General features: G+C 53.7%; 1 protein-coding gene across 2 annotated transcripts; it reads left to right on the top strand.

The window, feature by feature from the left end:
• Window positions 1-1780: 1780 nt before the first annotated feature.
• Window positions 1781-24810, top strand: SCAMP2 (secretory carrier membrane protein 2). Of its 2 annotated transcripts, XM_037502097.2 has the most exons (10): window positions 1781-1942; window positions 14740-14808; window positions 15205-15303; window positions 15775-15903; window positions 17057-17174; window positions 18263-18391; window positions 19014-19173; window positions 20258-20359; window positions 24081-24198; window positions 24434-24810. In XM_037502097.2, exons 1-10 carry the CDS (start codon window positions 1886-1888, stop codon window positions 24566-24568), a joined length of 1116 nt encoding a protein of 371 aa, XP_037357994.1. In that variant the 5' UTR covers window positions 1781-1885; the 3' UTR covers window positions 24569-24810. The 2 variants fall into 2 exon arrangements, with proteins under 2 accessions (XP_037357994.1, XP_037357993.1); XM_037502096.2 differs by lacking the exon at window positions 15775-15903.
• The last annotated feature ends 41 nt before the right edge of the window (window positions 24811-24851 follow it).

The following is a 24851-nucleotide window of genomic DNA, read 5'->3' on the forward strand; positions in this document are numbered from 1 at the left end:
TATGGACTTTGGAATACTTCCGGGTTGGTGAGCACATCTACATACTGGAGGGGTAGTGTACCCCAACTCCATGGGACAGAAACTCCTATGCCCTGTGGATCTCGATGATACAGATGAACCGGCTATTTATCGGTATTTTTAAAGGGGAGCAGCGGGCAAGACAGGAGAGGTCTGCTGCGCCATGTGGATCAGCTCTCTGGCTGGGGATCGAACTTGAGCTGCTGTGGCTAGCGATAGCTTGGTAGTGCTAAGACTTTAATCCCTCCACCACCAGGAAGGCCCTCATCTGTATTCTTATCCTATCATTTATTATATGATAAACCCATAAATGTCTTTTCCTGAGTTCTGGGAGTCTTTTTTTTTTTTAAGGGTTTTTTTTTTTTTTTAAGATTTATTTATTTTATTTATACCAGCACTGGGTACAGTCAGAGGCGCGGGAGGGTGAGAGAATTCACCAGAGCCAGAGGGGGAACAGAACAGGCAGACTGACGAAATACACTGCTGAGGGGAGTCGCGGGCAGCAGGAGAGGTCTGCGCGCCATGTGGGACCCTCGCCCAGCAGCCGGGGATCGAACTGGCACTGCAGAAGCTGTGGGCAGCTTCGCAACCCAGCGCTCAACTGCTGCGCCACCGGGGAGGCCCTTTTTAAGATTTTTTAAGAGCAGTGGGTGAGTCAGGAGAGGTCTGCTGTGCCATGTGAGTCACTTCCCTGGCTGGGGATCGAACTCGTGCTGCAGTGGCTGCGGATTGCTTCATAGTGCTGTGTCTTAACCCCCTTGTGCCACCAGTTAGGCCCCAGTTCTGGGAGTCATTCTAACAAATTATTGACCTGAGGAGGGGTTCAGGGGATCCTGATTGATAGACGTAAAGTGACAACCAATTACTTGTGATTGTCATCTGAAGTGGGGGCAATCTTTTGGGCTCAGGGCTATCTTCATCCCTAAAATGATAAAACCTGGCAAGGTCTAAAAGAAGTAGGGGGCCTCCCCAAGGTCTAAAAGAAGTAGGGGGCCTCCCCAAGGTCTAAAAGAAGTAGGGGGCCTCCCTGGTGGCGCAGCAGGTTGAGCGCCACGCTGTGAAGCTGAAGCTGTCTGCAGCCTCTGCAGCGTGGGTTCGATTCTCGGCCAGACAGGGAGCTACCCACATGGTGCAGCAGACCTCTCCTGCCACGCCCGCTGCTCCCCTCAGCAGTGTATTTCATCAGTCTGCCTGTTCTGCTCCCCACTCTGTCTCTGGTGAATCCTCTCACCCTCCCGCGCCTCTGGCCTGTACCCCGGTTCTTGCATAAAGAAATAAATCTTAAAAAAAAATAAAAAAATAATAGAAGTAAGGGCGAGCCCGCGTGGGGGACGAATGCAGCCCGTTCTTCGGATAGCACCCCTCTGCTAGGTCCCTGTTGCCGGGCCCCTTCGGAGCGGGTCTAGCCGGGCTCCCGCAGCCCCCGCCTGGGTCTGTGCGGACTCCCAGGCTCGCGCTCCAGGGAAGGGAAGGGAGGGGGTTCGGTTTCCGGGTCCCACTTTTACTTTGGGGGGTTTGCAACACAGAGTTGGAAGCTGCCAGGCCTCGAGGGAGCCGGGAAGGGCGCCGCCCCCCACCTGCTCCCCCCCCCGCCCCCCACCTGCGCCCCCCCCCCCCCCCCCCCGCCCCAGCACAGGCGAAGGGCCGGGGAGCGGCCGGGGAGCGCCCGCCGCAGCGCTGGAGCGGGCCGGGCAGGGGGCGGGGCGCGCTTTGTGGCGTCACGAGGCCACGCCCCGGGAGGCGCTGCGCCTGCGCCAGAACGGCCGCTCGCTCCCGGAAGTGGAGGGGCTACTCGCAGAGCGTCGCTGGGGCTGGATGCTCGCAGCCAGAAGCGCTCGCGGAGCTTGCCCGTCGGCCCCCGATCGCCATGTCGTCCTTCGACACCAACCCCTTCGCGGACCCAGTGGACGTAAACCCCTTCCAGGTAGCGCCCCTAACTCAGGCTCCTCACGGCGCCCCGGACTGCCACCCCGGGCCTCTTTCGCCAGAGCCGGGAGACGTGGCGTAGGAGGGACGGGCTCTCGGGCCAATGAGAGGGCGAGCTCCGGGGCCTGGCCTATCGCAGCGCCTGGGGGCGGGACTAGCCTGGTGGAACCGCGGGGGGGCGGGGCCGGAGCCGGGGACGAGGTGGGAGCCCCCAGCGCCCCAGCCCGAGCCCCCCGACTGGGGGGACGGGGGCTGCTGGGGACGGGGGCTGCTGGGGTCGGGGGCTGCAGCAGACACGTCAGGGCGCGCCCCCAGCGCCAGGGAGAGGGGCGCCGTCGTGACGGTCAGGTGTAGCTTTCCCACCCCACAGTTTTGGGGAGACCCCTGCCGTGAATCGCTCTCGGGTGGAGTGACAGCGACCTAATGAGGGGGCTGCGAGCCGCCGGTGGGAGGGAGAAATGTGGGAAGTCCCAAGACTCCCCGTCCTCTGCCCCCCAGCAGCCAGGCTAGCCTGAAGCCCAGGGAGTTTTCAGGAAAAGTTTTCAGGGAGAGAGCGGGGAGGTAACCCAAGCCGGAATATGGCCTCGGTAAGAATGCCACACGTTGTCCATCGGTCCGGCCGGGACTGGATCTGGCCAGCCAGGAAGACCTGAGTTTGGGAGGGAGGAGAAGTCAGGGGGCCTTGAGGTTCTTGAAGTATAAAGAATGCTGATCTGATGGGCTTGTGGGGGGCGGGGGGGTGGCAGCAGCAGCACAGTCGTTGGGAAGGCGCTTGGAGCTGACCTGACGTTTGGGACAAACAGAGAGGAAGAAACAATAATCCCGCTGAAAGCCAAAACCTTTCAGCCTTTGGGCTAAGAGCATGTGATGAAGGGGCAGGACTGGCTCCTGTCAGCTCCAGAGCTCCTTGCCTCTTTTTTCCGGTCTGCTCAAAACCAGTTCTAGGGAACTTGCTTGTGCTGACCCATGGCTTATGAGCCCTGAGTGTTCTGCTCAGTCAGGATGTCACCAGGCACATGAATTTACACTGCTTGCACTTTATTTTGGTCAGTGGCAGCTTCAGAGTTTCCTGCAGGTGTAGGGGAAACCCTCAGAAGGATTCTTCCTGCTACTCACAGCGTGAGCTTTCCCACCACGAATCCTTCAAGGGTCAGAGCAAAGACAAAGGAGACTAGAAAATTGTTTGTTTCTTGGTCTTAAGGTGGCTTAGCCAATAGGAGCCCACAAGGCAAATTTGGGTAGCTTGTTCCTTGTAGTACCAGGGAATTCAGAATATTCCTCTTGTAGCTTAACGCTTCTTGACAGAACCTCTGCAAGGACCTTGACTCTTACATAATGCAGTCATCTGTTACTTGAGTAAATAAAGAACATTTGCTTTTTTCCCTGCCAGTGTCTTCTGGTGACTGTTTTTGTTTAATTACAAAACTGCTGTAGAACACTGGAGTGTGGTAGCCTTTGTGAGGATTTCTTTTTTTTTTTTCCCCCGCTGTCAGAGTCAGAAGTGCACATGACTGCAGATATCTGGCAGCCAGAGGCAGTCAGCTGTCAAAAGCTGCAGAGAGCCTGTCCCCCAATCTAGCAGTGGGCAGGATAGTTTGCCTGAGTTCTCCCCACTATTAATAGCTTAAAAGTCTTAAACATCACATCTCCAGCCCCAGAAGTGATTGTGCAAACTGCGGTCAGAGTAACTTCTGCATTCAAGCAAGAGTCTGTCCATCATGCAGCCCCAGGACACAGCAGGACAGGAAGCAGCTGTGGTCCTAGAAACAGCAACATCTGGTGGGGAATCCTGTGTAGGAAGGAGGGCTGTCTGGCTGCAATTTGGCTCTTCCTTACTGGGAAGAGTTACTGGCTGGGTTTTTCCTCTTGGCACATAGCTGTGAGAGCAAAGGAGTATTGGCTGTGAGGCCCCAAGCTCCTTCTCCTGGAAAGCTGCCTTCCCTCTCCTTGTGATGGTAGTGTCTACTTCCCTGATTGCCAGGGCTGGGACATTGGGAGGGCATAGCCTGTCGTGGACTGGGTGTGAGCCCAGCCTCGTTTACCCAGGGTGTTGGCACAGCTCAGGAGCCTGTCACACCTAGTCAGCCTTTAGAGCAGTCATTTTTCCCGTCACTCCATGGTGGACTGTGAAAATATACTTAACTGGGGCCTTCCTGGTGGTGCAGGGGTTAAAAACACAGCGCTGTCATGCTATCGCCAGCCACTGCAGCACAAGTTCAATCCCTGGCCAGCCAGGCAGCAACCCACATGGTGAGCAGACCTCTCCTGTCTCCCTGATGCTCCCCTCAGCAGTGTATTTCAGTAGCTCTGCCTGTTCTGCTCCCCAGTCTCTCTGGTGAATTCTCTTACCGCCCCGCACCCCACACTTTTGGCTTACACCCCAGTTCTTGTATGCATAAATAAATCTTTTTTTAAAATTACTTAACTTATTTATATAAGCACTGGGTACAGTCAGAAGCGCGGGAGGGTGAGAGGATTCACCAGAGCCAGAGCGGGGAACAGAACAGGCAGACTGACGAAACACACTGCTGAGGGGAGCAGCGGGCATGGCAGGAGAGGTCTGTGTGCCATCTGGGACCCTTGCTGATGGCCGGGATTGAACCGGCGCTGCAGAGGCTGCGGGCAGCTTCGCAGCCCAGTGCTCAAACTCTGCGCCACCAGGGGAGGCCCTAAATAAATAAATCTTAAAAAAAAACCACGAAACAATATATACTTAACTGCCAGAGTCCATGTTGGACTTACTATTAGCTGGGAACACCCTTGGAAATTTCTTCTAACGCCTTTAGTTTAGAGATGAGGAAACCAAGACCCCTGAGAGGATGGGACAGGCCAGAGTCACTGACTAATTCACAGCAGGAAGGGTCCCGGGCCTGGGTCTCATTCCCAGGACGCTACTATTTTAAAGGTGTTAGCAGCTCAGCTATTGGTCTTACCTTGCCTTAGGCTTCTTTTAGGCCAGCTAAGGGAACATGTAACATCAGCACCTTTGCCACCACTCTTGAAATGAGAGTACTGGTAGCGGCAAAAAGAACAAATTAGTATTAGCTAAGCTGTTTTGTTTTCCGGTGGGTGGGGATGGAAAGTCTCTGAATAACACTAGCCCTGAAAGGTGTTCAGGTTCGGGGATTAAAGAAGTTTGGGAACCACTGCTACTTATTCCATTTTCCTTGAAGATTCACAAGGCTTATTAGTTTGGTAAAGGCTCTGAGAAATCCTAATATTAAAGACGCTTGCTCAACTTTCTTTGATCCTGCGTTTCTAAAAGTTATTCAGCCATGGAATCCTATTTTTGCGAGTTCTTGTATTAGCCCCTGAGACTCCCGTGTGCCTTTGGGTTGCTTTCTTTTTCTTTTTTTTAAAGATTTATTTATTTATGCATTCAAGAACTGGGGTACAGGCCAGAGGTATGGATGGGGGGTGAGAGGATTCACCGGAGACAGAATGGGGAACAGAACAGGCAGATCAATTGAAACACACTGCTGAGGGGAGCAGCGGGTGAGTCAGGAGAGGTCTGCTGCGCCATGTGGGTTGCTCCCTGGCCGGGGATTGAACTCGTGCTGCAGTGGCTGCGGACAGCTTCATAGGTTGCGTCTTAACCCCTTGAGCCATCAGGGAGGCCTTGGGTTGCTTTCTTTCTTTCTTTTAAAAAAAGATTTATTTATTTTTATATAAGAACTGGGGTACAGGTCAAAGATGCAGGAGGGTGAGACGATCCACCAGAGACAGAGTGGGGAGCAGAACAGGCAGACGGACCGAAATACACTGCTGAGGGGAGCAGCAGGCAACTCAGGAGAGGTCTGCTGCGCCATGTGGGTTTCTCCCTGGCTGATCGGGATCAAACCCGCACTGCAGAGGAAGCGGACAGCTTCATAGCACTGCGCTCAACCCGCTGCACCACCGGGGAGGCGCCCTGGGTTGCTTTCTTGTCCATGTTCTTTATCCACTACCCTCGTCCCCTGCATCGTGGGCATGGCTTTTAGGGCCTCATCCTTGTATGGAGTTGTAATTGGAATTGTTAGAAAACTACTTGCAAAGTAAGAACTGTGACTGGAAAGTGAAGTTGCAAGAGTGTAGGAGAGTTGAACCAGACTCCTTGGAGGAAGCAAGAAGTGCAAGCCAAGTGTTGCCGATTTCACAACCTCCTGTGGCACTCCCTAACCCTTCTATTAATTGTGGTGTGTCTGCTTTGTAGCCTCTAGTTCTGTGGGTCCCTGCTTTGGACCGATTCCAGTGTGTGTGCTCCCAGACGTTTCTCATTGAGTCTTGTTGGGTGATGAAGAGGTAGAGGACTAAAGTAAGCATTGTGCTGTCCATTTTCTTATTTTAGCAGTCCACTAAAAAGCACATCACCCTGGCAAATGCCAGGGCTGCTTTCCACTGGTCATCTCTGTCAGATAACCCCAGATGGATGACGTTGATCTTGAGGGGGACTGGACTCGCTGGCAGCGTGAGGCGCAGAACAGAGAGAGCTTTTCAGCATTTGTAGTTGCCAAATCACACAATATCACTTTCACACGTTGCCTCCTTGCAGTTGAAGATCTTCTTGGTGGTGTGGCTGCTTCCCAAGGGTTTGAAAAATTTCTGTGGGAGGAGAAAGTGGTGACAGAAAAGTGATTTGGGTTTGAAGAAAGTTACATGAAGTTCCCTGCACAGACACTGAGGGCTTTGCCACTTTCCGGAGAGGGTTGGCTCAGCCTGACTCCCACTTTGGGAATTCACAAAACCACCAGATAGACTTCAACTTAAAAATGAACTTAAACTTGAAAATGGCAAGGTTCATATAGTTTAGCTGTGACTCCAGGCAGCTGCCCAGATCTGGGGGTTTTGCTGCCTTTGTGGTTGGCACCTGAAACCAGGGCTGGGCATCAGAAAGCACTTGACCAAGACACCCGACTGAACTTTGACCCTCCTCTTCTAGGCATTTGTCTTTAGAACCACTTGATGCAGGATCTTCCTGTGTTCAGAAAAATGGTAATATTTAACCAGGACAAACAAGGGGTACTTGCACTAGGAGTGAGCAGGGTGTGAGCCAGGCAGCAGTGCTCTTTGGAGGCACTGACACGTCAGTGTGCATCACTGCCATTCCTTGGGCCGTGCAGGAGACATGCTAAATGGCACATGCCCTGCCAGAGCTCCTGGTCCACGGGGAAGCTAAGAAATACTGATCCTCATCACACTCGTGGGTAGACTAGGAGGGCAGTAAGGAGCTGTGAGGGCTCTGAGGGGGGATGGGCAGAGGCCTGTGGTAGAAAGGACTGAAGCCAGTTGCAGAAGGCCCGGCAGATGAGAAGAAAAGGTATTTGAGAGGAAAGAGAGCACCAAGGACCAAAAGCCGCCTCAGCAGGCGGTCACCCTGCGTGGCCGCGCCCCACCTGTTGCCCGCTCAGCGTCAGGCTGCTCCTCACCCTTCGATCCTGTGTCTCCTGGGAGCCCTGGGCCTGTGGTGCGTCTGTGTTTGTGACACACGCGCTTGTTGGGCCAGCCTCTCCTGACGTCCGCTCTGACCTGGGTACACGTCCTCTCTGACCGAGGAACATGGGGAACTCGCACCTCCTTCCGCCTGTTTTCCCTTTGTGCCTCCGACATTTAGGGGGGACCCGGAGTTCTGTCCTTGACCTTATTCTCACTGTGTACCTGAGGAGTTTCTCCCACCGCGCGGCTGCAGGAGGACATCGGCTCTCCACCGAGCGCACGCCTCCAGCGCTCGAGTCCCTTCCTCCCGGGCGCCCACCCGCCTTTCCCACTCTCACCGGCCATTTCCGGCCAACCAGAGGCGCGGGTCTCTCCCCTCTGAGTCAGTGTCTTCACAGCCTCGCCCTGCTCCCACACCCCCGTTGCTGCCAAACCTGTTCCTCTCCTCCCAGATCTCTGTCTCTGTTCATGGTCACACTGTTCAGCCACCCAGGCCAGCAGGCCCAGTCACTTGGCTCCTTCCTCTGCCTTCCCTGCCTCCTTGCCCTGCGCCGACTCCGTGCTCTGCTGGCCACAGAGTGCCGCCTGCCTGGGAAGGGACTCTGGAGTCTGTCCCCTTTTCTTCACCCCCGGGTGCTTTAGGTCAGTCCTTACTGTCACCCAAGTGGACTGTTAGGACCCAGCCAGCCCCCCACCACCTTCCCGGGGCTTTGTCCTCGCCTCACCTCTGGCACACCCCACCTGAGCGCTTCCTGCCCGGGTTTCTAGTTGTCCTCCTTTGCCCAGAGGGTCAAGTCCACACTCCTGCAGTCTGGCTCTCTGGTGCTCCTCTCCCTCCACAACACAGCTCCACACAACTTCCAGAACCTTCTCCTATATCCTGAATACATGCAAACTCCTTTCTCCCCCCACCCCCTTACTTGCTTATCAAGAGAAACTATGCTTTAGCTCAAATATTCATGTTTCATAGTTCAGGAATACAGGTCAGTGACAAACTTGCATGGAATTCAACCCAAAGAAATGATTTACATAACAAAATCACTTATGCGAACTTTTGATTTTTTAAGTTTTTTAAATTCTAGATTTATTTTCTTACATCTTTCATTTTTGTGCAGTATTTGATTTCTCCCCTCAGGTGCAGTCCCTATAGTTCTCTTACCACCACAGTCCCTTGTGCTCTTCCCTCCCCTGTTTTGTTCTCTCTCCTTCTCCCCCCCCCCCACCCCATGCCTCAGAGCTGTCAGTTGCAAACTCTTTTCAAGAATCTGTGTATTTGTGAATGCTGGTCTTGCCTCCCTCGTTAGTGCTTGCGAAATTTCTTTCATCTCCACTCAGATACCACCACAGTGAAACCTGCAGACAGCTTGTCAGTCCCTCTGCTGTGGCCCCCGACCCTCTCGCGCAGCATTGAATCAATCATCTGCTGTCACTCCTGACTCTGGTTTCTTTTATTCTCTGTGCTGTTTGTTTCTTGAAGTCCAGAACCACAACTTTTTTTTGGTGTCCTAGCCCTGTACTTGGTGTGAATCATTTGTGTGGCGAGTAAACAGAATAAAGTGGCAGCAGATGGCAAGTGGCTTGACCAGGGACAGACTGTGCTGAAGGAGCACTGGGTCAGGGAGGCCTGGGTACGAGGCCATCAGAAATCCCTGCTGTGGTGGGGATGGGCGCCCGAGCATACCCCTTCCTCACTTGGTAGGTTCTCAGCGCCCTCTCCTTAGATGTGTGTGTATATATAAGTGTGTTTTAAATTAACAGTAACAGTCACATTATTGCATCTTTGGAAGACAGAAAACAAATCATCCAGCCCTTGGCAGGCTTTTGCAACCTTTGTTATTTTAATGTGCTTTCCGGCCAGCCTCTTTTTGTATGAGGACTTTTGACAAAACGATCATTGGGTATTCGTATAACTAAGCCCTTTTTTGTGTCCCAGCCCTGTATTCAGAACTGTGATTATTAATGGGCCATTGCGAGGCTGCGTGCACACCAAATATGTACCTACCCTCTGTCATTGCATAAGCCTGCCTTTTCTCCTATTGTCAGTACCGCTGCAGTGGCTATCTTTGCAGATGCAGATGTTCACGTGTTTCTGGCACACTCCTTAGGATGCTGTCTCAGGTTCTGGGCGAGAGAGCGCCCCGGTTAGCTGCGTCTCTTGCTGCATCTGGGACCCAGCTGGCCAGGCTGGGGTGATGGCCCTTCCTTGTTCTGTTGCACCCAATCTCATTTCCAAAGCAAACAGGGTTCAACGAGGTGCCAAAACATTAGTGACTTTCTGCCTCCCAGAGAAAATGGCTGAGTGTTTAGTCTCTGAAGTATTTATTTAATGTGTTTATCAGGAACCTGAAAGCAACCCCACAGTGGGAGCTTGGGTGGAGGGTGGGATGGGAAAGCAAGGAAAAGTCACAGAGGACTGTGTGGAGCATGAAGAGGTCGCCAAACCAGTGAAAACAGTGTTTTTGCCAGGCCTTTCCCACCAGAGCTGCAGCCTAACTCTGCCTGCCTCTCTGGTCCCTCACGCTGCAGCTGCGGAAATGCCCCCTGCCCAGCTGGGATGAGCCTTACTGCCTGGGTCTGGCTCTCTCGCCCCCTTCCCCTTGGTACCCCACTTTCCTTCAAGCCCTCCTGGGGACCCCCTATTGGCTGTGCTCCAGCCTGGGCTCTCCTGCCCTGTGTTCTCTGCTCAGCTACCAGACTGGCCCCCAGGAGGGCAAGAGCTGCGCCTGTTTGTCTCGGTGCGTCCCCCACGCTGTGTGTGACTGCTCGTGAATGGGCCACACTGTATTCAGGCACGTTTTGTTATAAATTCAGTAAAAGACCTTAGTCAGTCTGAGTCCTCTGGGCACTGAGGGGTTTTAGGTTACTTCTTCATTGGTGAAACTAAGCTCTCACCAGCCTTTGAAATAACGGCTTGACCCACTTTCAAGCCACTTGGTGCTCCATGAGTGGAAAAGGAGGCTGTGGCTGTTGACTTACTTGTGACTCAGAGCGAAAGCTGAGGGTCCCTACGCGAGGCTGTCAGTGTGGTCCTCACTCATAAGCCTCCTCCTCTCTTACCTGGGCTGTTCCTCAAGAACCAGCTCTCTGAAGTCAGGGAATATATTTTTTTTAAAGATTTATTTATACAAGAACTGGGTACAGGCCAGACTTGCGGGAGGGTGAGAGGATTCACCAGAGACAGAGTGAGGAACAGAACAGGCAGATGGACCAAAATACACTGCAGCGGGCGAGACAGGAGAGGTCTGCCGTGCCATATGGGACCCTCGCTGGCTGGCCGGGATCGAACCTGCGCTGCAGAGGCTGCGGACAGCTTCACAGCGCTGTGCTCAACCTCCTGCACCACCAGGGGAGGCCCTGAAGTCAGGGAATAAAGAAAGAAGCTGTCATCATCTGGTCACTTGTGATATCCTCGTCAGGGTCCCTTTAGAGTGGGGTTCACCCATTCAGCCACACACAGATTGCGTACTTTCTGCTTGTTTGGCACTGCCCAGGCTTTGGGGTGCACTGGCAAGCAGCTCCACAGGGCCCATTCTCTCTGGGTTATCACTCATTAGATTGACGTGAATTCAGAGTCAGGCCCCGCTACCACAGGACTCTAGATGAACTACCTTGCTCTCTGAGCTGTACCTTTCTCTGCCTGCAAGCTCTGACTCTTTCTCCCTCACTGACTTGGCATGAGGTTGAAGGCAGACGTGCTTTCTCAGCCAGATGCCTCATCTGAGCCACAGAACAGCAGCTGGTTGGGGTGGAAAAATGGCGTGAAACCAGGGCCACCTAGAGGCACAGGAGAAAAGTCACTGGGGACAATGGAAGCCTTAGGGCAGTGAGGCTTTGTTCTCCCAAGGAGCCAGGTTCAAAAAGGCTGGTAGAACCTCCATTTCTGACAATTTGACTCAGTGGCCAGTTCTGGAATGGCTAGACTTTCATGACAATATGGTTGCTATTGGCACACAGTAGACACTCAGCAAATGTCAGCATCCACCCTCAGTCCCCCTCTCTCCCCACTTCCTCCATCCCTGGGCCCCGACTACTCTTGAAGCTCCCTACCTCTTCCAGAAAGAGCCCAGGTATTGTCAGATGGAAGTGCCCACGTCGCCCAGTCTTCCAGGCACCTCTTCCAGGCAAGGTGCTGCTGGGCACAGGCTGCTGCCGTGATGCAGTGCCCTCCACTTCTCTCTGCCCTCACATTTGGGCAGTGCCTCCTAGAGAATGTGTTGGAGGGCCTGCAGCTTACAGCATCTATTCTCATCCATTACCTGGGCTTCTGCTCTGCATCAGCCCTTCTGCTCTCCCAGCCAAGGGTTGGGAGGTCAGTGTGAGCTAGACACAGAAACATCTGGCTGCGGAGCTTACAGCCCTCTAGTGGACACAGGGTTGGTTTATAGTGAGGGGCTCAGGGCCAAAAGTTTCAAGATGGTAGAAAAAGCAGGAAGGGTCAGTGTGGACAGGATGGCCAGCCCCTCCTCCCTCCCCACCTCCCAGAATCCTTTTGGCTGACATTGGGAAAGGAAATGGCCCCTCTTTATGGGGCTGGATGTTGCCTTCAGCCAGGTGCAGATGCCCGTACCTAACACTGCTACCAGAGCCACCCCTTCCTCCGGCCTGTAGGTAATCAGGCTCAAGTGACCAGTTCCTTGGACAAAGGATGTGATTTCAGTGACTTCAGCTCACTCTGCTGTGGTTCATGCCTGAAAGGAGAAGAGATACTAAGTCCCAAACCTTCCTTGCACGCCCAGTAATTTTAGGAGAAATCTGCTAGTTGTTCAACCAACGAATAACTTCATAGTCAGTTCCTTCAGCCTCAGGTCTCCTGAATCTTACCTTGTCACTTTCTCCAGGTTGTAGCAGCCACTAGGCTGGTGTGGTGTCCAGCTTAGAAAGGCAACATTGCCCCCTGCAGAGTACACTGGGAGGGAGTGCAGGTGACGAGGCCTGTCCAGACGGCGTGAGTGGGAACTGTGTACCCGGCTCTATAGCCTAGGCCCCGGGACCAGGGAAGACACTATCTCCCCTTCCAGAAGCAGGGGCTCAAGTGGGAAGATGAGAATGAGTATGTGTGAAAAAGAAAACACATTTGGGACTGACTGTCAACTCTATAAATGTTGAGATTTGGGCACCCACTCCCATTTGGAGATCCAGGACGAGTACTGTCCCCTGGCCAGCGTCTGTTTCCACACCTGAAAATTGAGGGGCTTGTTCTTTGAGGGTCTGATGTTAACATTGTGGTGGGGAATCCAGCCTGTGGAGGCTTTCTGAGGAGAGAAGGCTGGGCCAGAAGGACAGGAGCAGCTGCACAGTGGTGCACAGGCCGGCTTGAGGGGGGCGCTCAGTGAGGCGTTGGAACAGGGGCTGTGGCCAAGTCTTCTGTACGCTCATTCCTCCCCGCTGTTCTCCCCAGAGCCCAGGCATCGCTCTCTGGTGGGACACGTGCCCCACACCATCTGTGTCAGGAAGGAAGATGCAGACCCTGGGCTGGAGAGGCTGGCCTCCAGCAGTGATAAGATGGGAGAGGAAAGATGGAAAACTCTGGAAACGACTGCATTCTGAGGACATTTTTTGCATTTAAAAAAAACAGAATCCAGAAAAAAAAGTAAACCCAAAACATTTTTCTGGCTTTTCGTCTGAGCCTCTCACATCTCTATTCCTAGCAAGCGTGCCAGATTTAATGAAGTCAGCCTGGCGGCCAGTGGCGTATTTTTTTCCAGAACCATAAACTGTCCATTAAAAAAAATGAGGAACAAATGCTTTTTTTTTTTTTTTTTTTTTTTTTAAGATTTATTTATATGTATAAGAACTGGGGTACAGGCCAGAGATGCGGGGGGTGAGAGGATCCACCAGAGACAGAGTGGGGAGCAGAACAGGCAGACTGACCGAAGTACACTGCTGAGGGGAGCAGCGGGCGAGGTAGGAGAGGTCTGCTGCGCCATGTGGGTAGCTTCCTGGCTGGGGAGCAAACTTGTGCTGCAGTGGCTGCCGCTAGCTTCATAGTGCTGCATCTCAACCCCTTGTGCCACCAGGGAGACCCACAAATGCTATCTGTGAAATAATAAATGTAACGGTACAGAAAGGTTCTAAAGTGAAAAGTAAGTTGCCGTCCACACTACCCCATTCACTACCTCCCAAACACCCTTTCCCCAAAAAAACCCCACTCCTTGGAGGTGAATATAATGAACTGTTGTGAATCTCTAAAGGCCACTAATAAGAACATGTGTCCTGGGAGCTCCCTGGTGGCGCAAAGGGTTAAGCACCGCACTGTGAAGCAATCCGCAGCCTTTGCAGCACAAATTTGATCCCTGGCTGGCCAGGGAGCAACCCACATGGCACAGCAGACCTCTCCTGACTTGCCCACTGCTCCCCTCAGCAGTGTATTTCGTCAGTCTGCCTGTTCTGTTCCCCACTCTGTCTCTGGTGGGTCCTCTCACCCCCCCACACCTCTGGCCTGTACCCCAGTTCTTGTATGCATAAATAAATACATCTTTATTTTATTTTTTTTTTTTTAATAGAGGCATGTTATTTATTTATTTGTTTGTTTGTTTGCTTTGTTTATACATGCACTGGGTACAGTCAGAAGCGCGGGAGGGTGAGAGAATTCACCAGAGCCAGAGCGGGGAGCAGAGCAGGCAGAGGGACTGAAGTACACTGCTGAGGGGAGCAGCGGGTGGCAGGAGAGGTCTGCGCACCATGTGGGACCCTCCTCCGGTGGCCGGGGAGCAGCCGGGGATTGAACCGGTGCCGCTGAGGCTGCGGGCAGCTTCGCAACCCAGCGCTCAACCGCTGCGCCACCGGGGAGGCCCAATAAATACATCTTTAAAAACAAACAAACATGTGTCCTGAGTGTGAAGCTTGCTTAGGGAAGTCATCCAGGCCAAAGCCTCCCTTTCCAGTAAAGGAGACGAGATTGCAGCTCCAGGCAGGCACAGGAACCTTCAGGAGAGGATTCCTGGGGCGCTGTCCCTACCATTGTTAGTCCCGGGAGGGGCTGAGGGCCAGCCGGGGCCCTCGCCCTCACCAAGGTTTACTTTTCTCCATTCTAATGGCTTTTTCTTTTTTTTTTTTTTTTTTTTTTTTAATAGAGGCATGTTTTATTTATTTATTTATTTGTTTGTTCGTACATGCACTGGGTACAGTCAGAAGCGCGGGAGGGTGAGAGAATTCACCAGAGCCAGAGCGGGGAGCAGAGCAGGCAGAAGGACCGAAGGACACTGCTGAGGGGAGCAGCGGGCGGCAGGAGAGGTCTGCGCGCCATGTGGGACCCTCCTCCGGTGGCCAGGAACAGCCGGGAATCGAACCGGCGCCGCAGAGGCAGCGGGCAGCCTCGCAACCCAGCGCTCAACCGCTGCGCCACCGGGGAGGCCCTCTAATGGCTTTTTCTAACCTCCTTAGGATCCCTCTGTGACCCAGCTGACCAATGCCCCACAAGGTGGCCTGGCTGAATTCAACCCTTTCTCAGAGGTTGGTGAGATGCCCTCTTTCTGAGTCCTGGGCCTCTGGGTGGTGTTGGGGGCTCTAGGGCACAGAGACTTGGTGGAGACGGACAGCTCGGAGAAGCTGTAGCCCTCACAGGGACAGTCCTGACCCGAGCTCGGGGCGAGGGGGAGATGAGGGAGTCACTAAACCTCCACTGGGAGCCATGGTCTGGGCTCCTCCTGAGGAGGGCAGGGCAACACCTGAGAGCTCTGGGTCCAGCCAGGCCAGCGGCTCTACCTTGCCCAGAGCCTAAGGCCAGCTGGCTGGGGAGCGGCAGGGGGAGTCTCAGGGAGGGGCACAATGCTCACCCTGCTGGGTCTTTGCCCCCACATAGCCAACTGGCGGAGCCTCTCACTCCCCGCCTTTCATCTGCCCCCACAGACCAATGCAGCGACCACGGTTCCTGTCACACAGCTCCCCGGGCCCTCACAGCCGGCTGTTCTCCAGCCCTCCGTGGAACCAGCCCAGCCAACCCCTCAGGTACTGTTGCCAGAGACTGCGCAGGCTCTCCATTCCGGAAAGGGAAGCGCCCACACCAGGAAGCGAACCCTGAGATTAGGGGCGGGCAGAGGGCCTTCATCCTCGACTCCTTCAAGGGCCCTGTTGGTCACTTACAAGTGGAGGGTCTGCCCTGCCCCTCCCCACCGCCACTGCCGCCAGGCTGGGGTCCTTGGTGTCCTCGCAGGGAACACTTGCCCCTGCTGTGCCATGCCACGGCCTCCTGGGGCCTGTGGTTTGCTCGCTCTCACTCAGGGCCGGACTCCCCTCCCCCTCGGCCCACTCCCATTCATTCCCTCCCTCCTTCCTTCTTTTCTCTGTCCCTCCGCTGCCCCCGGGTTTCTTGTCTGCTTAGTGCCCTGCACCTTTCCCCCCCCCCCCCCCGCTCACCTCACTGCCTTCGCCCCCTCCTGCTGCCTGAGGGTGTGACCCCAATGGAGTTGTATGTTGCAGCTCCTGCTTAGGCAGGCCAGCAAGTTCCTGCCTCCCAGATTCCTGGCAGTGAGCAAGCTCTCAGAGAGGCAGATGCTACTAGGAGGAGATAGTATTCTCAGAGACAGCTACATGCAAAAGCTTCCGAAGGTAGGCACAACGTAGGTGAGCGTGAGTGAGGACGTGCTGCCTGGACCCTGCCCGCGCGGGGCTTCGGCCTCTAGGGGTGCCAGGTTGCTCCACAAACCGAGCAGCCCTGCTCCGAAAGTGCTTCTGTGCTGGCCCTGGGACCCTGAGGAGGTGAGGATTGTTGCAGGGAGGGCTCTCTCGCTCAGCTGGATGGTGGGATGTTGGCATCTGGGCCCTGTTCAGCTGAAGTCACAGACTTGGGGAAAGGAGGCTGAACCCCTCAGTATGGTATAGCGGGGTCACCTCTGGGACTGCTTCTACCCCCAGCACCTGAAATACACACACTAAAGGCAGTCTTGGGTCTCTGGAGAACTCCTGGAGAGTGTATGAGTGTGTTTGTGCATGCACTCATGCGTGCGCTCACGTATGCCTGGCTCTTCGTCCTGGCTTGATAGCTGCTCCCTAATAGGAGTGTAGACTTAGGGAGGAACCAGGCCCCAATAGCGGCAGCGCCAGCAGGAGCAGGCCCTTGCTGGAGTGCTGGTGTGGACCCTGCTCTGTGTGGCCTTAGGAGCTGCCTTCCCCGAGGCCCTGCTCTGTCTGGAAAGGGGCTAACACTGGGACTGCACTCCATGGAGGCCGGGCAGAGAAGGCCAAGCCTAAGCGGCTGTTCTAGGGTGTAGGTGGTCACCTCAGTGCAGGCGGACCTCAGCGCTGCTTCCTGGGAGCAGAACAGGTAGTGTTTAAATCGAGATCCCTGAGGCTCCAAGGATGCACGGTCTGTCCTCCCCACACACTGCGGGAGCTCTGCATTGTTTCCCCTCCACACTCACCCTCCAGGCTCTTCAGGTGAGGCCTAGGTTTCAGCTTGTGAGGTCTTCTCCTTTGGAGGTTACCCCCGAGGTTACCACAATTGGACTTTGCCTGGACTCCAGACCGGGGGTAGCTCTTCTAGCTCGAGCTCAGATACAGGGAGAGGAGAGCCCCAGTCATGGCTTAGGGGCAGAGGGGGGGTAGGGCAGTAGGCCTTGGTCCCTCTGTGGTGCTCTCAGCTACCCAAGACGCTGAGGGTCTGGGACTCCCAGCTGGCTGTCGTGTGTGGGGCAGGGCCCGCCTGATTTCCTGACCATGATAGTCATGTCTGGCTGCCTGCCACCTCCCCTGCTCCCTCCAGGCCGTGGCCTCTGCAGCCCAGGCGAGCCTGCTCCGGCAGCAGGAAGAACTGGACAGGAAAGCGGCCGAACTGGAGCGTAAGGAGCGGGAGCTGCAGAACAGTGTGGCCAACTTACACGGTAAGGGAGGCCTTGGGCCCTAGCTGTGCCTGGGCAGGAGAGTTCACTGACCCTCTGGTTCCCAGGCAGCCGAGGAGCTTTGCTGACCTCTGGGGTTTTTTTTGCATCATTCTTCCTTCTCGTACAATGAACACTTTCTCCTCTCAGGTGCAGTCCCTGTGAGATTCCCACCACCAAGTCACCTGTGTGCCATCACCTTAGTCTCTTGTGCTCTTCACACCCCTGTTTTGGCCTCTTGTTTGTCCTAGAATGCCAGGGAGGAGGAGCAGGGGGGCAGGTGGGAGACCTGCAGTGTATACCTAACGGATGTAGACTCTTTTTGGATTCCTTCCCAGCGCTAAAATTTCTTTCTTTTTTTTTTAAAATTTTTTTTTAATTTTATTTTTTAAAGATTTATTTATTTATGCATACAAGAGCTGGGGCACAGACCAGAGATGTGGGGAAGGGGGTATGTTAGAGGATTCACCAGAGACATAGTGGGGAGCAAAACAGGCAGATTGAGTGAAATATACTGCTGAGGGGAGCAGCAGGCAAGTCAGGAGAGGTCTGCTGTGCCATGTGGGTAGCTCCCTGGCTGGGGATCGAACTTGTGCTGCATTGGCCACGGACAGCTTCACAGGTTGCGTCTTAACCCCTTGCGCCACCAGGAAGGCCCAATTTTTTTTTTTTTTTTAAGATTATTTATACAAGAACTGGGGTATAGGCCAGAGGTGCGGAGGGTGAGAGGATTCACCAGAGACAGAGTGGGGAGCAGAACAGGCAGATCTACTGAAATACACTGCTGAGGAGAGCAGTGGGCGAGTCAGGAGAGGTCTGCTGCGCCATGTGGGTAGCTCCCAGGCTGGCTATAGCTTGATAGCGCTGTATCGTTAACCCGGAACCACCAGTGAGGCCCTAAGGTCCAGAGTGACCTTGTGAGTGTCTCTTTGTGCCCCATCACCTTTTCCATTCTACTCCACACCTGTGAAGACCCCTAGCCCCGTTTGCTGGTGCTCCCTGGGAATCCTGTTTTTGCCCGTGAGCCAGGCCAGTGTCTGCACTCCAGTGTGCTGCTGCTGGGCCTCACCTCACCCCCTCTTCCCACACAGTGAGAGAGAACAACTGGCCGCCCCTGCCCTCCTGGTTCCCTGTCAAGCCCTGCTTCTATCAGGACTTCTCCGCAGAGATCCCCGCCGACTACCAGCGGATATGCAAGATGCTCTACTATCTCTGGATGTGTGAGTCCCGCTCCTGCCCTCCAAGCCCAAGGGTGAAATGGGGCACGGCAAGAGAGCCTTGTCTCCTCTGGCTGCTTCTGGTATCCAGGCTTTCTGTAACCTCCAGCTTTTCTCACTGCTGGGCCGGGGTGAGGGGACCTTCTGCCCATATAATTGGCCTCGTGCAGTCTCCTCCCTGTCCTGGGAATCTCCCAGAAAGTACGATTCCAGACCACAGATCAGGTAGGGGCGACTAACAGAGCTTCTGCGTTCCTGCAGAGTCTACCACGCTAGCAGGCCCTCCTTGGGTGGAGACCCCTCTCCCCACAGCCCCCTGGGGTTGATGGTGAAAGATGGCTGTAGCTCCATGGTGGGAAGAGGTGCCTGCATTTCCCAAGGATTAGCCCTTGGGTCTGCATCCCATTCTGTCCTGCCACCCCTGGTGCCTGGTTTTGAGGTCCCAGGATTTAGGAGCTAACCTTGTCTACATACCAGCCAAGGTCCTCTTGTTATTTCTGCCGCTGCCCTCCTAGCATGGGTCTCGTTTCCTCTGCAGAGGGTGGTTTGCCATGGTGGTTTGCCAGGGTGGTTTGCTGGAGGGTGGAGCCTCCAGCTCACCTCTCTCTCCCCTCCCCGTCCCCAGTGCACTCGGTGACTCTGTTTCTGAACCTGCTTGCCTGCCTGGCCTGGTTCTTAGTCGACACCAGCAGGGGCGTGGATTTTGGCCTCTCGATCTTGTGGTTTCTGATCTTCACCCCCTGTGCCTTCCTTTGTTGGTACCGACCCATCTATAAGGCCTTTAGGTGAGTGGGGCTGGGTAAGGGGTGATTATGGGTGGCCTTCAGGGAGGAGGCCAAGGGCCGTAATCCTGGGCCCCCATGCCAGTCTTAGAGCTGAATAAAATGGTGGGGAAATTCTCTTTCTCGTTGCCACCATAGTGAGAACAGGTGGGTCAGGAGCCATTTTCCTCCAGTGTCAGGCCTGAGGTCTGCGCTGGACCCTGTCCTGGAACCGGGCACTGGAGACTGGAATGGGGATCAGGAGCCTTACCTGCTTCCACTGCGGGTGCAGTCTGTGGGTGCGGTGGGATTTCAGTCACGGGGAAGAGAGCGGGGACTTCCTTCAGCTCCCTCCCGAGGCTCTGGGCCTTGCGTCTCTGGCTGAGCGGGGCGGGGCCTCCCACTGGCTTATCTGGCCTGTTCATACATGCGCCCTCGTCCCCAAACTCTTAAGCACCTCTGAGCGGCAACCTAGCCCAGATACTGTGAGCATCGTGGTGCCACCACACAGACCCCTAGGGCCTTTGGAATTTTGTGCCTCAGAGTTCCTGCTGCAGCACCAGCAGGCAGGACCTGAACCTTGCGGAATTCATGTCCTCAATGACGTGGAGACGGAGGTGCTGGAAACACCAGCTTGTCTGGAATTCCCTGCTCCTCAAATGCCTTTTCCTCCCCCAGGCCTATGGTTGTATTAGAGATTTATACCTCCGGCTTAGAACTTCTGTTACAAAATGAAAATAAGTACTCCTCATGGACTCTTAAAAAATAATTTATCTGTTTTCAATTGAGGTACTGTTGGGATACCCCCATCAGGTATTACCACTCTGGGCCACCCACCACTCCCTCACCCATATCAGGCTTTTTATAACATCAGCAATTTGACAAATGGTTAAGCATTGACACTTTGAATTGGAAGGTAGTAAAAGGCAAGCTTATTTTGATTATGGGGGTGAATGTCTGTATGTCTGTCCTTCTGGACAGTGTGACTGACCCCCAGAGCTCTGTCTGCTATCCCATCCCGCCGCATAGTGAGGTGAGATGTCATAGCCAGTGAGGAATGCTGTGAGCCCCAAGCCCTCGTGTGACTTATTTCCTTCTTTCTCCACAGGTCCGACAACTCTTTCAGCTTCTTCGTGTTCTTCCTTATATTTTTTTGTCAAATAGGCATCTATATCATCCAGTTGATTGGCATCCCTGGCTTGGGGGACAGGTGAGGCCTGAGCTGCACAGAGGGAAGTTTGCGGTGGAGGTGGCCTCAGCCTATTTTGCCTCTTTTCCCAGCTTCTAGAGAGCCCCAGCGATGGCTTCTTCCTGCCTTGACAGGGAGAGGGGTGGGCAGGCCAGCAGGGACCCGCTTCTGTGACCCGTCGCCAGTTCTTCACTGGTCGCCGCTCACCGTCTTGCCTTGCAAGTGGGCGTCCTCCAGGAGAGGCTAGGGTCTCTGCAGTTACCCTGTCTCCAGGAGCAGTCACAGTGCAGGGCCTACAAAGGCCAGGGCAGCCACAGCAGCTGCCCACATGCAAGGGCCACTCTCTGGGGTGTTGTGAATGAACTTGGCATGAATCCCTGGGCTGGCAGGGCTGTGTCCTACAATTATAGCCACCTCTTCCTTTTCTCCTACATTGCCTTCTGGGGCGGGTGCTACTTCCACGGTCCCAGACTGGCCCTTGCGTGTGGGCAACTGCTGTGGCTGCCTTGCCTTTGCCCTGTACTGTGACTTCTCCCGGAGACAGTGTAACTGCAGAGACGACCCTAGCCTCTCCTGGAGGACACCCTCTTGCTGCTGCACTCACCCAGCACACAGCCGGCTTGCATTTCTTGGGTGCTGCAGCCCACTGCTCAGAATCTGTCTCAGAAAGGAGCTGGTGGCTGGTGTTTTCCTTTCTGCCCCATTGCACAAGGAGCCTTACAGAAAGGTCAGGCTGGCACTTATCTGGAAGGGCTGCACTATTTTGGTCTCCTCCTGCTAGTAGAGCTGACAAGTCCAGAGCCGTGACAGGGGCCACTTCCTTCTTGCCTTGCTCTTTCTAATCTGCCTCTTTGATCGATGACCAGATTTCATCATTCATTATCCTAAGTGAGATCCTAGGAGAAGGGGCGGTGATTAATGGCTGCTGTGTGGGCCTGGGCCAGGAGTTGGAGGCTCGAGCTCTGGTCCTGGTTTGCCCCTCACTGCCCGCCCTGGGTCTACCTGGATGAGCTCTTGTGACCGCCAGCCTTTCACCTCATCACACCCAGCGTTGGGTTTTTTTGTTGTTGTTGTTGTTGATTGTAAAATACACATAAATTTATTTTATTTACCTCTTACATCACTGTATACAATTTAGCAGCATTTAGTGTGTTCCCAGGATGTGCAATCATTACCACTCTCTACTTCCAGAACACTTCTATCACCATACAAGGAAATTCATACTTTTAAAGCAGCCACTTCTCGTTCCCTCTTTTGCAGGAACGAGGTACCACGCTTCTAAGCCGGCTGTAATAAGAAAGGAAAGTAAGTGCTGGCAAAGGTGTGGAGATGGAGCGCCCCTGGCCCCTGGCCAGACACTGCTTTCTCTGTCTGGACTTGCTGGCTTCTAGCCTCTGGCTTCTCTCACTTAGGGTCATGTTTTCGGGGTCCACCAATGTTGTAGCTTGAATCAGCGCTTCATTCCTTTCGTGGCTGGATAACATTCCATTGTTTGGATAGACTGTATTTTGTCCATGCAGTCATCTGTTGCACGACAGCAGGGTGGTTTCTACCTTTCTGCAGTGGTGAATAGTGCTGCTGTGAACATATTTGTACACATTTTTGAGGACTGTTTTCAGTTCCTAGGGTAGACACCTAAAAGTGGAATTGCTGGGTGAGGGGGTGAGTCTGCCAGGGACTCACCCAGCTGTTTTCCCCAAGCAGCTAGACCATTCTCCATGGCCAGCAGCTCTGTGTGTGCGCTCCATCTCCACACCTTTGCCAGCACTTACTTTCCTTTCTTATTACAGCCGGCTTAGAAGCGTGGTACCTCATTGTGGTTTAGCTTGGCATTTCCTGAATAGTGCTGGTCATGTCCCATGTGCTTATTGGTTTGTAATATCTTCTTTGGAGAAAAATTCTACTCAAATTGTCAGCTAATTTATTGATTGGGTTTTTTGTTGTTAAGTTCTTTTTTTATATATATATTTATTTATGCATACAAGAACTGGGGTGCAGACCAGAGGTGTGGGGGATGAGAGGATCCACCAGAGCCAGAGTGGGGAACAGAACAGGCCGACTGACGAAATACACTGCTGAGGGGAGCAGCAGACGAGCCAGGAGAGGTCTGCCATGCCAAGTGTGTAGCCCCCTGGCAGGCCGGGGATCAAACTCGTGCTACAGTGGCTGGTGAAAGCTTGACAGCGCTGTGTCTTTAACCCCTGAGCCACCAGGGAAGCCCTGTTGTCAAGTTCTTTATATATTCTGGATAGTTTTTCCCCACTCTTGTGTATTGTTTTTCTACTCTGGATAGTGTCCTTTACTGTACAAAAGTTTTTAATTTTGATGAAATCCAGTTTATCTTCATTGCTTTGCTTTCAGTGTCATACCTAAGAAAAACGATTGCCAAATCTGTAGAATTCCCTGTTTTAAACTTTAAGCTCTTATAATTCAGTCTTTGGTTCATTTTGAATTACTTTTTTTATATTTTTTTGGGTGTACACATAGAGGTGGAATTTTGCATGTGGGTATCTGGTTGTCCCAGGACCACTGTTGAAGAAACTATTCATTCCTTATTTCACCCTTTGTCAAAAATCAGTTGATACTAGATGGTTTTTTCACCATTCATCAGCACATGGCAAGTTTGTTTGTTTGTTTGTTTAAGATTTATCTATTTATACAAGAACTGGGGTACAGGCCAGAGTTGCAGGGGTGAGAGGACTCACCAGAGACAGAATGGGGAGCAGAACAGGCAGACTGACTGAAAATACCGCGGCGGGGAGCGGCGGGTGAGACAGGAGAGGTCTGCCGTGTACATGGCAAGTTTATTAAGGAAAAGAGAAAAAGGAAAGATGTGGGCAGTGAGCTGCCAGTTGACACTAGATGTGTGGATATATTTCTAGCCTCTCAACTCTGTTCCATTGACCTGTAGATCTTGTCTTATGTCTCGGTCATAACGTTTTGGTAACTGTAGCTTGGTAGCATGTCTTGAAATTGGGACACTGGGGCTCAGGAAGGTGCTATGACTGATGGGACAGAGGCAGGACTGTCTCTGGGCTTCAGTGGAAGGAGCAGAGATCAAGAAAATGAGTGCAGGGGCCTCCCTGGTGGCGCAGCGGTTGAGTGCTGGGTTGCAAAGCTGCCCGCAGCCTCTGCAGTGCTGGTTCGATCCCCAGCTGCTCCTCGGCACTGGAGGAGGGTCCCACATGGCGTGCAGACCTCTCCTGCCCCCTGCTGCTCCCCTCAGCAGTGTACTTTGGTCCTTCTGCCTGCTCTGCTCCCCACTTCGGCTCTGGTGAATTCTCTCACCTTTCCCCACTTCTGACTGTACCCAGTGCTTGTATAAGCAAATAAATAAATCTTTAAAAAAAAAAAAAGAAAGAAAAGAAAATGAGTGCAATGGATTGGCCAGTGGTGGTCCTTCCCAAAGGGCAGATCCTCAGGAGTAAGCAGTTAGGCTTTCCATGTCCCCTCAGGCCCCAAAGAAGAGCAACTCAAGAACTTGAGGGCAGCAGCCAGCCACCTCTTCCCTTCCAGGCCTCAAACACAGACCAGAAATACCTTGTGGGCAGTATGGGTGGGACCTGTTGGCCTTCACTGAGACCTAGCCTCTGACAGACCAGGGCTTCTGGCCCACAAAACTCTACCCTGCAGAGAGGCTGGGGTAGAGGGTAGTGAGGATACAGCAGCCATTTGGAGAAGAGAACATCTTGTGGGGACCTCTGGGGCCCACTCCCATTCTGGCCTCTTCCTTCCTCTGTAGTGGTTGGATGGCAGCCCTGACTACACTGAAGCAAGACTTGGCCGTGTCGATCATCATGATGGTGGTGGCTGGTTTCTTCACCCTCTGTGCGGTGCTCTCCCTCTTCCTCCTAAAGCGGGTGAGTGGTGGGCACTGGGCCGTCAGCAGTCAGAGCAAGCAAGCGCCTCTCCTGCCTTGGCCATGGGATGTTCATCAATATGGTGGGGCCTTCTAGGTCCAGCAACTTCTTCCAAGGCTCTGGGTGGGGGTACAGGCAGGCTTGGGTTCCTGCTTGGCCCCCTTTGGGAGCATAACCGGATGATGGGGTTCCTCGTGGGCCCACAGGCTTCTCTCACCCCAGCCTCTTTCCACAGGTGCACTCCCTGTACCGCCGGACAGGGGCCAGCTTCCAGCAGGCCCAGGAGGAGTTTTCCCAGGGCATCTTCAGCAACAGGACCTTGCGCAGCGCTGCCTCATCTGCTGCCCGAGGAGCCTTCCAGGGGAATTAGCCTTCCTAAGTCTCCTCCCTCTGCCCCAGCCTTTTCTCTCACCTGCCTTCTGAGCTGCACTTTTCATGGGTGCCTTAAGCAGTGGTTACGCCCAGCATAGATCCGGGGATGATTTTGCCATGGTTCTTGCTCCTTCCTCAGCAACCAGCTCTCCCTTCCACTGATGTGGAGAGGAGGAAGGGACAGGGACTTTTTTTATATAAGAGAAAAGAAAAAAAAAAAACATTCTTTCCTTCTCTGGTGGTGGTTTGATGGGATTCTTTTGTCTCTCTGGAAGCAGGGG

This window comes from Talpa occidentalis, unplaced genomic scaffold, assembly GCF_014898055.3.
Source record: "Talpa occidentalis isolate TD23 unplaced genomic scaffold, MPIMG_talOcc4v2.1 talOcc4.11, whole genome shotgun sequence".
NCBI lineage: Eukaryota > Metazoa > Chordata > Mammalia > Eulipotyphla > Talpidae > Talpa > Talpa occidentalis.

Coding starts and splice junctions, on each gene's coding strand:
- SCAMP2 (XM_037502097.2), top strand. CDS start 1,886: ATGTCGTCCTTCGACACCAACCCCTTCGCGGACCCAGTGGACGTAAAC. Junction 14,809..15,204: donor AATTCAACCCTTTCTCAGAG/GTTGGTGAGATG, acceptor CTGCCCCCACAG/ACCAATGCAGCGACCACGGT. Junction 20,360..24,080: donor ATCCCTGGCTTGGGGGACAG/GTGAGGCCTGAG, acceptor CTTCCTCTGTAG/TGGTTGGATGGCAGCCCTGA.